Source organism: Giraffa tippelskirchi, chromosome 4 (genome assembly GCF_054371585.1).
Source record: "Giraffa tippelskirchi isolate mGirTip1 chromosome 4, T2T-mGirTip1v1.2.pri, whole genome shotgun sequence".
Lineage (NCBI taxonomy): Eukaryota > Metazoa > Chordata > Mammalia > Artiodactyla > Giraffidae > Giraffa > Giraffa tippelskirchi.
Genome location: NC_137278.1, coordinates 159,629,085 through 159,643,869, shown reverse-complemented (window position 1 = coordinate 159,643,869; position 14,785 = coordinate 159,629,085). Strand labels below are relative to the sequence as shown.

General features: G+C 41.7%; 1 protein-coding gene across 1 annotated transcript in view; it reads right to left on the bottom strand.

Moving 5' to 3' along the window:
- Nucleotides 1–14,785, bottom strand: part of LOC145546964 (uncharacterized) — a 148,542-nt gene that overhangs the window by 68,457 nt on the left and 65,300 nt on the right. The window contains exon 3 of the mRNA XM_081595366.1: nucleotides 7,097–7,358. Within this exon, the coding sequence (XP_081451492.1) occupies nucleotides 7,097–7,128 (32 nt within the window). The 5' untranslated portion in view covers nucleotides 7,129–7,358. The remainder of the gene's footprint in view (nucleotides 1–7,096; nucleotides 7,359–14,785) is intronic.

The window sequence follows — 14,785 nt, the reverse complement described above, 5'->3', positions numbered from 1 at the left end:
GACTGAACTTGATCCTGTCCAGAAAGTAGTGTATTAAAGACTATAGTTAGAGGCAAGGAGAGGCAAAAACAGAAAAAAAAAATTTAATAAAATAATCATAATTCATCCAAACATCACATAAATATATAATGACACTATATACACTATCTCATTTTCCTTTGCCAGAGACTGTCTAGGGAGGTTTATGTGAATCAGTCACAGCCAGTGAGACACAAAGTGAAATCAGCTAGGAGCTGTCTGAGAGAGCTTATGCTCCTGATAAAAAGCTGGACTGGTAAGGGAGGCCCCCATTTTTTTTTGCCTCTTTTCCTTCTTTCAATCATGGTGCAAGAGTAAGAATGTGATGCTTGAAGCTGCAGTGGCCATACATTAGCTGTAATGGAGTTACTGCTAATGATATACAGTTGATGGCAGGAGAGAAAAGTAGAAAGAACCTACTTCCTGGTGACATTGTGAAGATGCTATATCTGCTAGCTCTTACTAAATCTAAATAAAAAATACCTGCAAAATGTTGCTTAAAAAAATATCCTTTTATTTAGCACAAGATTCTATAGGTGGAGATTTGGGCTGGGCTGAGCTAGGTGGCTCTTCTGGACCCAGCTGCTCTGATTCATGCATCCATGGTCACCTGCCAGGTGAGTGGAGAGTTGGTTTATAGGCAGAGGTGGGGAGAACACACAGCTGGAATGGCCCATTTCTATTGTAACATATGGTCTCACATCCTCCTGTAAGTTAGTCCAGGCTTATTATGGTTATTTGGAATTTAAGAGTAACAGTGAAAGTGTATAAAGTCTCTTGAAGTGTAGTCTCAAAACTTGTCCAACAATTCTGCCTCATTCTGTTAGTTCAAGAAAGAAGATAGTTCAGACTCAAGAGGTGGTAAAGGCTCAGACACTTGCTGGGAGGAGCTACAAAAAATTATGCCCATTTTCTCCTTCTGCCACAAATGCCAAATCGACCTTGGGACCACCCACCTCTGGAGCAATGCTTATCTTTATAGTTTAAATTACCACGAGGCTGTTTTTCTGTTATGTCTGCCAACATATTCTAACTGTTTCAACCTGCCTTCCGTCATTCCAGCAACTGACCCTCAGGTTGAGGAAGTAACCTTCACCTTAGACAAAATTACAAGTTAAGCTCTTTAATTTTCCGAACAAAAACACCCTGCATACTACTTGGAAGGCTGATATACTGAGAAAATTATCCTCCTTTCAATCAACACCACAGAAAAATATACATTTTTGGGGTTTGTGAATGATTTTCACTTTTAATTGTCTTCCATACAGTTCTTGTCAAAGATGAGCTGAGACAATCACCATCCCACAGGGATTACCTGTTAAATCTTCTTCCTCTAGATTCTCTAAGCCTCAATTTATTCTGCCTTGCTTCCTAGGTAGCTGTTTACATGTTGGTCTCTCCCATTAGACAGGAAGGAGCAGGATGGCCAAAACTGTGTTATATTCATTCTTCCTCCGTTGCTCCCTCTTCCTGGAACACTTCTCTTCAATCTCTAGAGCTTATCATTCTGTCTGGCATGCAACAGGAACTCAGAATTTTGTTGAACTGAATAATACTTTAGATGATGTTAATAACATATTAAAGACTACCAACTAGAGAGTCATTTGCCTTAAAATGTATCTACCCATAAAATTCAAGAGAAAGGGGCTGTAAGTAATATATATCTCACCCTGAGTTTGTAGTAACTATGTTTCTAGCTTCTGTAGGCACAGTTCAGTTCAGTCGCTCAGTCATGTCTGACTCTTTGTGACCCTATGAACCGCAGCACGCCAGGCCTCCTTGTCCATCACCAACTCCTGGAGTCCACCCAAACCCATGTCCATTGAGTCGATGATGCCATCCAGCCATCTCACCCTCTGTCGTCCCCTTCTCCTCCTGCCCTCAATCTTTCCCAGCATCAGGGTCTTTTCCAATGAGTCAGTTCTTTGCATCAGGTGGCCAAAATATTGGAGTTTCAGCTTCAACATCAGTCTTTCCAATGAATACCCAGGACTGATCTCCTTTAGGATAGACTGGTTGGATCTCCTTGCAGCCCAAGAGACTCTCAAGAGTCTTCTCCAGCACCACGGTTCAAAAGCATCAATTCTTCGGTGCTCAGCTTTCTTTATAGTCCAACTCTCACATCCATACATGACCACTGGAAAAACCAAAGCCTTGACTAGACGGACCTTTGTTGGCAAAGTAATGTCTCTGCTTTTTAATATGCTGTCTAGGTTGGTCGTAACCTTTCTTCCAAGGAGCAAGCGTCTTTTAATTTCATGGCTGCAGTCACCATCTGCAGTGATTTTGGAGCCCAGAAAAATAAAGTCAGCCACTGTTTCTGCTGTTTCCCCATGCTTTAACATCTGTCCTATAGGCATATGCTGTGTGTGCTAAGTAGCTTCGCTTGTGTCCGACTCTATGTGACCCTATGGACTATAGGCTGCCAGGCTCCTCTGTCCATGGGATTCTCCAGGCAAGAGTAGTGGAATGGTTTGCCATTTCCTTCTCGAGGCATATGCTGGGCATGCCTTATTTTGGGCAACCTGATAACAGCTTTGGTCACCTTGCCCTGACCTCCTACCTTCCTAGTCAACCCCCACCACCCACCTCCAGAGATGTTCTCCTCTTGGGGACAGGTTTTCAAATATAGACCAGCCAATCCAGAGCCCACACTCCCAACCAACTTTGTTTTTGGGCTCTCTGTCCCTGAGCCACTGTCTGTCAGCTCTGTTCACCCCAGAGGCAGGTACCACATAACCAGGAACAGTCCCAATGCTACAGAAATATTCAAACTATTCAAACTACTGAAAATATTCAAACTAGTCAATCCTAAACCTGCCGACTCTGCCCTGTTTTCTCCTTCTCACAATAAAAGAGCTTCCTTGTGATTCCCACCTCTCTGCCTTATAACCTACCCCAAGCTTTTATCAGGAGGCTTCTCAGGTGGCACTAGTGGTAAAGAACCTGCCTGCCAATGTAGGAGACATAAGAGACTCAGATATGATCCCTGGGTTGGGAAGATGCCCTAGAGGAGGGCATGACAACCGACTCCAGCATCCTTGCCTAGAGAATCCCACGGACACAGGAGCCTGGCAGTCCAGGAGACCACTGGGTCGCAAACAGTTGGACATGACTGAAGCGACTTAGTGCACGTGCACACACACACACACACACACACACACAAGCCTTTATCATATGGCCTCCCATAGCGTGGTGTGGAATCGCTCTTTTGGGACTGTGAGTATAAGAAAATATATTTTCCCTGACAATCATCTTCTGCTCTGCTGGCTTACAGTACTTATAATCACACCTTCTGAAACTCAGTTACATACCTGACTAGCCAAAGTCTGAAGTGGAGTTTTCTTTCTCCTTAAGAGGACTAGAAATAGAAAAAATTTTAAAGAAAAATAGAATTTACGGGCTGTTAGAGTAGAATAAAAAGCCAATATTTGTCAGCAAAATGAGAAATGGATAAGAGCTTTAGGCACTTGAACTGAGAAAGTGGAAACACAAAAAAGGAACAAAAAGGAAGAGGGGAAAATATAAAGCAATTCTGACCATTTTGCCTTTTGTGTCTTAAAATACTTGCTGACTATATGAATTGGAGTTGGGAGGAGCTGGTTTCTTTATTTCTCCTTCCTGACTTAAAAAAAAATCCTGCTGTAATTCTCATGACAGCCAAAGCTGAGAACCACTATATGAGAATCTTCTTATTTGAAGGGGCATCCTTGGGCCAGCAAGGCTGGGCAACGTCTCGGAGATAATGGTGGCCTATTGCCAGCTTGCATGCGTGGTGCATGTGTGCTAAGTCACTTGAGTCGTGGCTGACTCTTTGCAACACTATGGACCTTAGCCTGCCAGGCTCCTCTGTCCATGGGATTCTCCGGGCAAGAATATTGGGGTGCGTTACTATGCCCTCCTCCAGGGGATCTTCCCGACCTAGGGATCGAACTTTCATCTTTTATGTCTCCTGCATTGCAGACAGGCTCTTTACCACAGTGCCTTCTGGGAAGACCGTTGCCAGCTTGTGTAGGCTTAAAAAAAGCCGATTGTATACATCTCTTTCCAACTTCATCTTCAAGAAGCATGAAATAGGCCATGGTGGGAGTATTTACACTATGGGAATTGGCAAATGCTTTTTTGATCCTTGGTCCCCAGAGCCATTGTTAAATATTTATGAGCAGACTACTTCTTCAGGGCTCGTAAGAAATGCAGTATCTCTGGCTCTACCCCACATCCACAGCGTTAAATGAACATTTTAACAAAATCCCCAGGTAGTCCACATGCATATTAAAGTTAGAGAAGCATTGATAATGTCCAGATTCTTGACACGACATTCAAGGCCCTTCAAAATGCAGTATCATATTCTCCCACAACTGATCTTGGGTGACCTCGGCCTGCAGTCGCTTGAAGCAGCATTGCAGTTCCTGGACAGAGATTGAAGTCAGCTGCAGTAGTGAGATTGTTGAATCCTAGCCGCCAGACCACCAGGAACCAGTGGTCAGTGACAAGACCTGGCCTGCCAGCTTTGTAGAAATAAATCTTCACAAAGAGATGGAAAGTAGCAAAACAAGGTAAGAATTAACTAGAAGGAAAAAGAATACATGTGGATGGACACATGGGCAGACTCAGAGAAAGAGTCGCGTCCTCGTGGTAGTTTGAATCACTTATATGGGGCATTTCTTCCAGGTTTCCTTTGACCAATCATCTTGCTTTGCATGTCTGAGTCTGTACTTGGTTTATCTGAGCGTCCTCCCACGTACATCTTAGCCAAGGTGGATTCTAGCAAAGAAGTCTATGAATGAATAGGTTGACGTCACTCCTTTTGACCTCCAAGAAGGCTTTCTGCATATGAAGAATCAGGGAGGTCTCCTTGAACTTGAGAATGAGATATACGTGATCTCTATCTTTTATCTGGGCAAGGCTCAACTCCTCTCTCACTCCTGCTGTTTTGAATGATCTGTTCACAGGGGACAAACTCCAGCTGCTCAGCCTGGGGCCCACCTATCTCCTGCCCCACTACACTTTTCCAAACACATTGAGGCTCACTCACAAAAGCCCTCAAAGCTTCCTGGATTCTCACAAGCTCCCATGCTTTTCCCTTAGCCTGGGAAACCCATTTCCTTCTTTGCTTTCACTGCTAAAATCAAATACCTTCTTTATCAACTGTGCAGGCAAAAATAATGATTCTGGTTTTTTGTTCCCTGACTTGTCACGTAGAGTTCTCTCAGGGTAATTCTTTTATTTCGTGGTCATATTCTATTCACAAATCCAACTCCCTGACTCTCCAAGATCCCTAAAGATAGGCTCTGTGAATTCATCTCTGAATCCCTCCAAACCAGCACACAGTAGGTGCTCAGCAAATATTTGCCAAATCTATAAGTCACTTCATCGAAGAGATCTAATCTAAATTTTTAAAAAAATCTAGTCAGGTTTGATAATATAGGCATCTAGGACAAATGTGAAAACCTCAAGAACAGGCATAAATGATGAAAATAAAAAGGGCTTTTCTGCTACAATTTGTGCCTAAGTACTTAGGAATAACTGAAAATTAAAGGCTATTGCTGCTTGTTTTGTTGAATAATACATCTGCAAACTGGAAAACTGCATGTCTATTTTATTTACCAGCACAAATGCCCATTTGCTCACACACATAGCTGTTTGCAAGCAAATTTTGTTCCCATGCAAAACAAATGTAAATTTGGCATTAAACAAGTGCCAATTATTTCCTGACTGTGGAAAGGAAAGGAAGGGTGATTTAACAGATAGAGGCTCTGGACTGGGAAGCAGAGAAGGCGGCCTAGCTCAGCTGCACGGGGCTTTTTCATCACAAGGAGTGAATGTTTAATCTGCTTAATTGGGTGGGCATTCACTGCCGATGAGCAGGGACCCAGTGTTCCATGTCATTTTCTTTCTCTGTGAGATGGCTGCTATGACCTTCAGCAGTCTCCTCTGCTTGCTGCTGGAAAATAGGAAGCTAATTTGGGCTTGTTCTCATGTTTCTTTCATGCGGTGGAGAGAATTCGTTTGATAAGCCCTATGTCAGTTTTTATTGTGAGGCGTGATTACTGTGATTAATTTCAATACAACTAGTTACCATTTATTAAGGACCCACTAGGTGCCAGGCACTAAACAGAGAAGCTTCAAGTGCCCTGTCTCAGTGGAAGTTTTAACCCTCGCCACAACCCAGTAAGTGAGACTGTATTGGTCCTATTTTGAGGATCCGGAAACAGGTTCACTGTCAAGTCACTCACTGGTGAATGGCAGAGACAGACTGTACACCAAGTCTGTTGGCTCTAATCAACCCCTGCATCCTATTCTTTCCACTCAGTCATGCGTGCGTGCTTGCTCAGTCATTTCAGTCATGTCCAACTCTTTGCGACCCCATGAACCATAGCTTCCTCTGTCCATGGTATTCTCCAGGCAAGAATACTGGAGTGAATTGCCAAGCCCTCCTCCAGGGCATCTTCCCAACCCAGCTATTGAACCTGTGTCTCCTGCATTGTGGGTAGATTCTTTACTGCTGAGCCATCAGGGAAGCCCTTCCACTGGGTCATGATCCCTCAATTTAATGAAAAATACCCAATTGATCCTTTTCACAGCCTGACTGTGTCAACTGTTCTGGAGAAGAACTTTATTCATTTTTTTGGTTGTCTTAGTGGAAAGAAAGTGAAAGTCACTCAGTCATGTCCGACTCTTTGCAACCCCCATTGACTATACAGTCTATGGAATTCTCCAGGCCAGAATACTGGAGTGGTTAGCCGTTCCCTTCTCCAGGGGATCTTCCTGACCCAGGAATCACACCAGGGTGTCCTGCATTGCAGGTGGATTCTTTACCAGCTGAGCTACCAGGGAAGCCCAAGCAAAGTTTACTTCTCTGGCACCTCTACCTGCCTTTATCCTCCTCCCCTCTTCTCCACAGCCACCGCTTCCCCAGGAGTTCAGGGTCTTGCTCCACTTCGCAATGCAAGACTGCAGCCTCTGTTCTGGGCATGTTCTTCCTCCTCCTTGAGTCCCCAGCTTGCACCCCTTGCTTATGCAAACCTCGCTTCCTTCCTCCCTGCCCCTGCCGCAAACACATATGCTAAAAACTTACCTACTCCCAGTCTCGTACTCCAAGCATTCCATGTAACAATAGTAAATGCGATGAACTATTTCTGGCTCAGGTCCTCATGAGTTTCAGATGACTTACATTTTGTTCCACGAATAGTTAGACATTCAACAAATGTGTAATGAGTGCTCTTAGGTGTCAGGAACTGTTGCAGGCTCTGGATATTCAGCAGTCAACAGCACAGATGGTCCATGCCCTCATGGAGCCTATTTGAGTACCTATTACACAGTAGGCACTGTTCTGGGACCTGAAGGCATAAATATAATGAAAGCTTAGCATTTGTGCTTGGTGGTTCACAGGTAACTGGAAACTCAGTTTAGCTTCCACAGTAGGACATTATAATTGTGTTTATTGAGCATTTATTATGTATCAGACACTTTTCTAGGCTCTTTGTAGATGGTATATTAACTGAATTTCATAACCTACCGCATAGCATTTGCTGTTAGCATTATCCTAATTTTGTAAAAGAGGAAACTAGTGACAGAGAGAAGTAAAGTAACTTATCCACAGCTACACAGCTGATGAATGGTGGAGATAAGAGAAAAGAGAGGAAATCTGAATTCAGAGTTGAGGCTCCTCATTCCACCAAGAATCTCTCTCAAAGAAAACACCTTACTGTGGAAAAGCTTTCATGAGTAAAGATGTCTACGAAGGTGTATTTATAAGGGCAGGAGTTGGAGATCACCAACATGTCTAACCATAGGAGAATGTTCAAGGAATGGTAGTACATTAAGATCTTGAGGAATTTCAATAATCATTTGGAAACTCAATAACTGCTATACCATTCTCCCCAGTGCCAGCATCTGCAGGTACCTGGCAAATATCTCCCCAAGGCAGAGTAGTGTCAGATGCCCAGATTTTTTCTGCTCCTACTTTTGTTCTTTCTGTTGTCTCAGCTATTTTTCTGTTCTTGCTTTTTTCTCATACATAAGCATTCCCATATCAGTCAGTTGAGTTCAGTTCAGTCGCTCAGTCGTGTCCGACTCTTTGCAACCCCATGAATCACAGCACGCCAGGCCTCCCTGTCCATCACCAACTCCCAGAGTTTACCCAAACTCATGTCCATTGAGTCGGTGATGCCATCCAACCATCTCATCCTTTGTCATCCCCTTCTCCTCTTGCCCCCAATCCTTCCCAGCATTAGGGTCTTTTCCAATGAGTCAACACTTCGCATGAGGTGGCCAAAGTATTGGAGTTTCAGCTTCAACATCAGTCCTTCCAATGAACACCCAGGACTGATCTCCTTTAGGATGGACTGGTTGGATCTCCTTGCAGTCCAAGGGACTCTCAAGAGTCTTCTCCAATACCACAGTTCAAAAGCATCAATTCTTCGGTGCTCAGCTTTCTTCACAGTCCAGCTCTCACATCCATACATGACCACTGGAAAAACCATAGCCTTGACTAAACAGACCTTTGTCGGCAAAGTAATGTCTCTGCTTTTTAATATGCTATCTAGGTTGGTCATAATTTTCCTTCCAAGGAGTAAGTGTCTTTTAATTTCATGGCTGCAATCACCATCAGCAGTGATTTTGGAGCCCAAAAAAATAAAGTGTGCCACTGTTTCCACTGTTTCCCCATCTATTTCCCATGAAGTGATGGGACCAGATGCCATGATCTTAGTTTTCTGAATGTTGAGCTTTAAGCCAACTTTTTCACTCTCCTCTTTCATTTTTATCAAGAGGCTTTTTAGTTCCTCTTCACTTTCTGCCTATACATATGTATATATGCTTAGTCATTCAGTCGTGTCTAACTCTTTGTGACCCCAAGAACAGGAGCTCACCCGGTTCGTCTATCCATGGGATTCTCCAGGCAAGAATACTAGAGTGGATTGTCATTTTCTTCTCCATATATATATATATATATATACATATATATATATATATATATATATATATAAACTGTACATGATCTGAGATGTTCAAACCACAAACCTGAACATAATTGGTGGCATTATAAATCTTGGAAGCACAGAGAACCAGCTAAGGTGCCAGAACAAGATAATTTCTGGAACTTTTCCTCCATTTAATGATTCAATATGTAGGTTTCCATAGTAATGGAAAAATGGAGCAGAAAAGAGATGGTTGAAGACTCTGGTACTGGGGTTTACACACTCTTTGTCAAAGTTTTCTTTGGGTCAGGTTTCAACAGGACCTTACCTTGTCACCAGTAACCTAAGATTATTCTAGTCAGTCTCTTTTGTGTTATCCCATGGATGATGAAGAAAAAAAAGAAAAAAGAAAAAAAAGAGAGATTTATGGCAGTGATACTATAAAATGGAACATGGTAGAACTTATGGTGACAATATAATAAAATGTAAATTTTTATTATTAAAGTATTAAAAGTAGAATAAAAATTGTATAGGATAACCTGAAGGCCAGATTTGTGCTTAACCTCTGGTAAGTTTATAAGATTTTATGTTAAAATATTTTGTCCATCATTCAAATTGATAACTTGATCCAGGTGTTCTAGCTGGTCTTTTCTTTGGCTGTTTTTGTAAACTTGTTATAAATTTTTGCATCTGAAAATGACTTTGACTCTATTTTAGAGAAAAGTAGGATATAATTAATTAACAAAAACATTATTTTTCTACCTCTTACTTCCTTTCCCACATTCTTTGACCTATTCTGGGCTTTTAGTCATTTCCCTCTTCTCAATAGAGTTCTGCTTTCTCAGATCTAAAGAATTATTATTTATTTTTTGACAAATAGTAAACAGTCAGGAGCTGATAGGAAGAAAATGCTTAAATTACTTGCCTTTGGTGTCAAGTTTCAGATGGAGTCAAACTGAGGGGAAAGAGTCCTGTGGCTGAAATGAGCAAAAGCTAGACAACTGAACCTGGTGTCTGAATTCTAAGAGCAAGGACTAATTAGCAGGAATTGGCTGGGGGCCAGCGTCAGAGGTCAAGATGGGAATTGCAAAACTGAGAGTCAGATAGCCACATTAGACAAAGAGTGAAAAATAAAGAAAGGGAATTCTTAAGGCAAGATCCTGAGAGTCAAAGTGAAGGTGCTAGAAAAGGTGAAGGCAAGACTTTCTGGGGTTCGTTATGGCTGCAACTGGCTTTGGCTTAGAGTTCCCCTTCACTGTAGAAGTTGCCTTTTCCCCATTTCTAGGGACCTCGCGAGCAGGGCTTTATTCCATTGTGACTGTGACTTGTCTTTTCTGTCTTCCTGGGACATTCATAGATTCCTCATTTGGAAGCACTGTGACTTTTGGCCGGTTGTTGATTATACATTATGGTCATGTACTCTTTGTGTAGTCAGTCCTGTGCCTCAAGGCTTTCAGGGAAAGAGGCTGGAGTATGTAATAATGGATTGATTCTTCTAAACAGGATCCAAGTTAGCTCTTTGTCTCTCCCTTGCCCCTGTGGATGGCACATGAAAGCACACATTGAAAAGGAGCATTTTTCATCCCCAAACTGGCCCCAAGCAATTTCTGTGAAATGGTTGTCATTTTACAACGAATGGGCCCAGCATCACTCACAATATTAATAAAATAATTATGCAAAGCAGTTGCTTTTCAAGTCGACTGATAATTTTCTTTTTTTGTTTAGACATCAAAAAGAACTAGTTCCTACTACTGACTTTAAAACATACCACCCACCAGGTTTTCCTTGGAAATTCTAGCAGTTTATGCATTTTATCCCCTGATGAAAACACCCAGCACCTATGTTTGTTTATTCATTCATTTGTTCATGCATTTATTCATACACCCAAGAGACACCATTTAGCAAAAACTGTGATGTGATGGGCACTGTATCAGTTGCTTTATAATTTATTAAGGACTAAGGAGCTACTATATGTCAGTCACCATCCTAGTTTCCATAGATCAAAAGACCACCCTGAAAAGTTCTTAGGAGAAGAATAAACAAGTTAAATATAGTTAAAATGAGGACCTAAAAGCAGACATTGACAGTAATTCCTGGGGTCTAAAATGACACCAGGTTTCATAAAGGCATTTTAAAAGGGTTAGGTGTTGATCAAACTTCTGATAACCAAACAAAAACCAAAAACAAAGTTCTCACACTTTAGCAGGGGAGGACCTAAAGATTAAAGCGAACTTGTCCTTGAGCAACTAAGCTACTATTCCAATAGAAAGTTGAAGTTATTTGCTGGAGTGGAAGTGCAATCAGATAAAAGGTAAAGGAGGTGGTGCAATAGAAATATAGAATCTACCCACAGATATAGTCAGAGAAGCAGATTTTCTGAGAAGGGTCTCTAGTCACTAGGAGGAGAGACACTGCCTGTCACTCTCATGCAGTAGGAACCGCTGATTACACATATTCTTGTCTTAAGTAGCTAATGTATTAACTGAATTACCATTAGACTATGGCATCTGGGGACCATTCTAATATCATATCATCTGTCACCTCAGGATAACTTCTTAGGAGGAATCCATCACTCAAAGTGGTTTTTAATAGGTGAAAACAACTAAACACACTGTCCTTCGGTAGGAAAGTAAATCAACCTTTTCTTTAATAACATGTTCTTGACATGCTGCCCATACCTAATAGCATTAAGAGTACAAGAGAGTAGGTTGGAGCCCTTAAGCCAGGTACATTTTACAAATTTTGATTGTCTGCAATATACGTCTTTGTGTTTTGTCATTTGTTTGTTTGTTCTCTGATACATCCCCAAGAACTCTGAGTGGTCTCTGATACTATATAGTCACTCCAAAATGTTTTTGGTTATACTGAATTAAATTGAGGAGTGTAACATAGAGCATGGATACACTATCTCTGGAGCCAGAATAGCTGGCTTTAAATCCTAGCTCTACTGCTAACTACTGATTCTTCCTCTTTAAGATGAAGTTGTAAGGATTGTTATGAAGATGAGATGATTAAAGTATATTGAAAACACTTAAGCCAGGAGCTGGCACCTGATAATGCTATACCTGGCATATATTTATTATGATTGATATTGATCATGTCTCTTAGGCAGTGACAAGTCCTAAACCTGTGATTATGGGTCTCAACCTTCACATCTACCCATAGATCTCAGGGGAGCTTGACTTCAGAGAAACTTTTTTTTTTTTTTTCAAATATACTTCCTTCTACACTTCCAAGTTGCTTCAATTGCTTTTTGTCTCCATCACTTCTCCAACCCTATTCCTGTTGAAGTTGTTGTTATTGTTCAGTCACTAAGTCATGTCTGACTCTTTGTGATTTCATGGACTACAGCATGCCAGTCTCCTCTGTCCTCCACTGTCTCCCAGAGTTTGCTTTTATTTTTTTCTTTGGCACTGAAGTCAACATTCCTGGTTCTCCTCCTAAATTTTAGACCACTTCCTTCTTGCTCACCTTTGCCAATTCTTCTTCCTGCACTACACTGATAAAAATAACTTATTGTGGCAACAATTATTATTATTCCTATGTTTGCATATGAATAAATTGAGACTTAAAGTGGTATCTTGCCTAGAGTCACACAGCTAGGACTTGACTTGAATCCAGGTCAGTGTGACTCCTGTGTCTGTACTGATACATACTCTGGTGTTTCTTCAATTAGATTGAATCAGATCACAAGGAATCTTGGAGACTGATCTAACCAAAAATGTAATATTAATAATTAACACTAACATGGTCCTTATGCTGTGCCAGACACAATTCTAAAGCTTCACATATTTTAACTCCTTAATCCTCAAAGAGTCTTGTGAGGTAAGTACTATTACGCTATTTTACTAGTGAGAAAAGTAGGGCATAGTTTCTTAAGAATGCTAAGCAATTGGCCTTTTATTCTGTCAGCACTCAGAAGCTCAAATATCCTTAAGAAGAGAGGTGACATGACCTTGTTCAACTGCTATAGAAAATCGGCTCCAGGAATATAGAGGTTAGACTGAATGGATTATTTTTGTACATAGAAATCTATTAGTAGGCTGTTAAGTATTCTTGTCCGGGGAATCCCGTGGCCAGAGGAGCCTGGCAGGCTTCAGCCCATAGGGTTGCGAAGAGTTGGACATGACTGAAGTGACTTAGCACAGCACAGCACAAAGAGAGTCTAGATTAAATGATGAAGCCCTGAGTAAAGGTTGTGTCAGAGAATGATGGGCAGAAGGAATGGGTGAAGACATTCATCAAATATTAAGATCAAGGTTTAATGGCTGATGGGGTATAGGTGGTGGGAAGCAAAGAAAGGGTGTTGTTGAGGTTCTTTGCATGGGGAAATTTATAAACAGTGTGTTTAGCTACACACTAAAACTGGGGTATTTAGCCTTTCGGGCTGGCCTTGTGCCCTATTAGTCTTAATTAACTAGGTTCATCTGGAGAAGCAGTTCCCCTGCCAGTATGCCGCCACGGCCTCCGCTATTTCCTCCAGCTGAAGCTCGCTATGCCGCCACTTTTTCCCTGCAGCCCCTTTCTGGCCCAGGGAAGAGTGTTTAGGCTGCTGGCTCCATGGCTACTCTGAGATTGCTGTTCAGTGACATGGCAACAGTCTTCCCCTTCTGCCAGGCACCAGCTGCTGCCTTACTAGGAAAATAAGAACTTAAAATTGTTCTTGGCTGTGTCTTCAGTTCCTTCACAGGATTGAACTCATAGACTTTTATATGCAATCCCACCCTCCCCACCCCACCTGCACTTTCTTGACTGATACTGTGAGGTGGCAACTGTTAGTGTCTGGGAAACATGACTTTTCCAATCTTTTCTTTTTCTTGCCATTTGCGATGCACATCTTATTTTGGAAGTTAACACCTGTATCGGGTGCTCATGGGAACCATGCCAGACTTATGTAAGATGCCATGAATACAAAGATGAATAAGGCATATGCTGATCTTAATGCAGGGTCAATAGGGTACAATAATGTATGTCCAGAATCAAGAAATAGTGCTGCTAGTTTAGTGACCAGCAAACAGTTCCATATGTCTCTAATGTAGAGTAAAGGTGACTGAGGATGGGGCAAGTTTAGGAGGAAATATTGAGGGGTAAGGCTAGGGGGAGAAAAAATGAGATAAACCATTAATAGGCTTAAATATCATGATTTAGGGTTTGGAATTTATCCACAAGATAATAGGAGGACCTTAACAGGTTTGAATAGGGGTGTGATGTGGTCAGATTTCCTTATTTGAATTTTTTTGTTGTTGTTATTTAGTCGCTAAGACATATCTGATTCTTGTGACCCCATGGACTGCAGCACACTAGGCTTCCTTGTCCTTCACTATGTCCTGGAGTTTGCTTAAATTCATTTCAATTGAGTCGGTGATGCTATCTAACCATCTCATCCTCTGTCATCCCCTTCTCCTTTTGCCTTCAATCTATTCTAGCATCAGGGTCTTTTCCAATGAGTTGGCTCTTCTTAGAATTTATCAATATTTAACTGCAATGTGGCAAGTCAAGGCAAAGACATGAGATTCTGTTAGAGCAGGGGTCCCCAACCCCTGGAACTGGGCCACACAGCTGGAGGTGACCTATTATCTTCCACAAAACTGACCCCTGTTGCCCCAAATAGATTGGGGCCCGCTGTGTTAGAAGGCTATGGCAGCCAGCCAAGTAAGGGCTATGGAGAATTACACAAAGAAAGTAGCGTTGTGAAAAACATGGAATGAAGAGATTTATGAGAAGGTAGGTTTTATGAAAGTTGGTGATTGACTGGATTGAGGGGGGAAAAGGAGAACAACAGTATCTCTGGGTTATTTCTTGAACAGTAGAGCTTGACCAGGGCTTTGCAAATAAGTTCTAAAAAA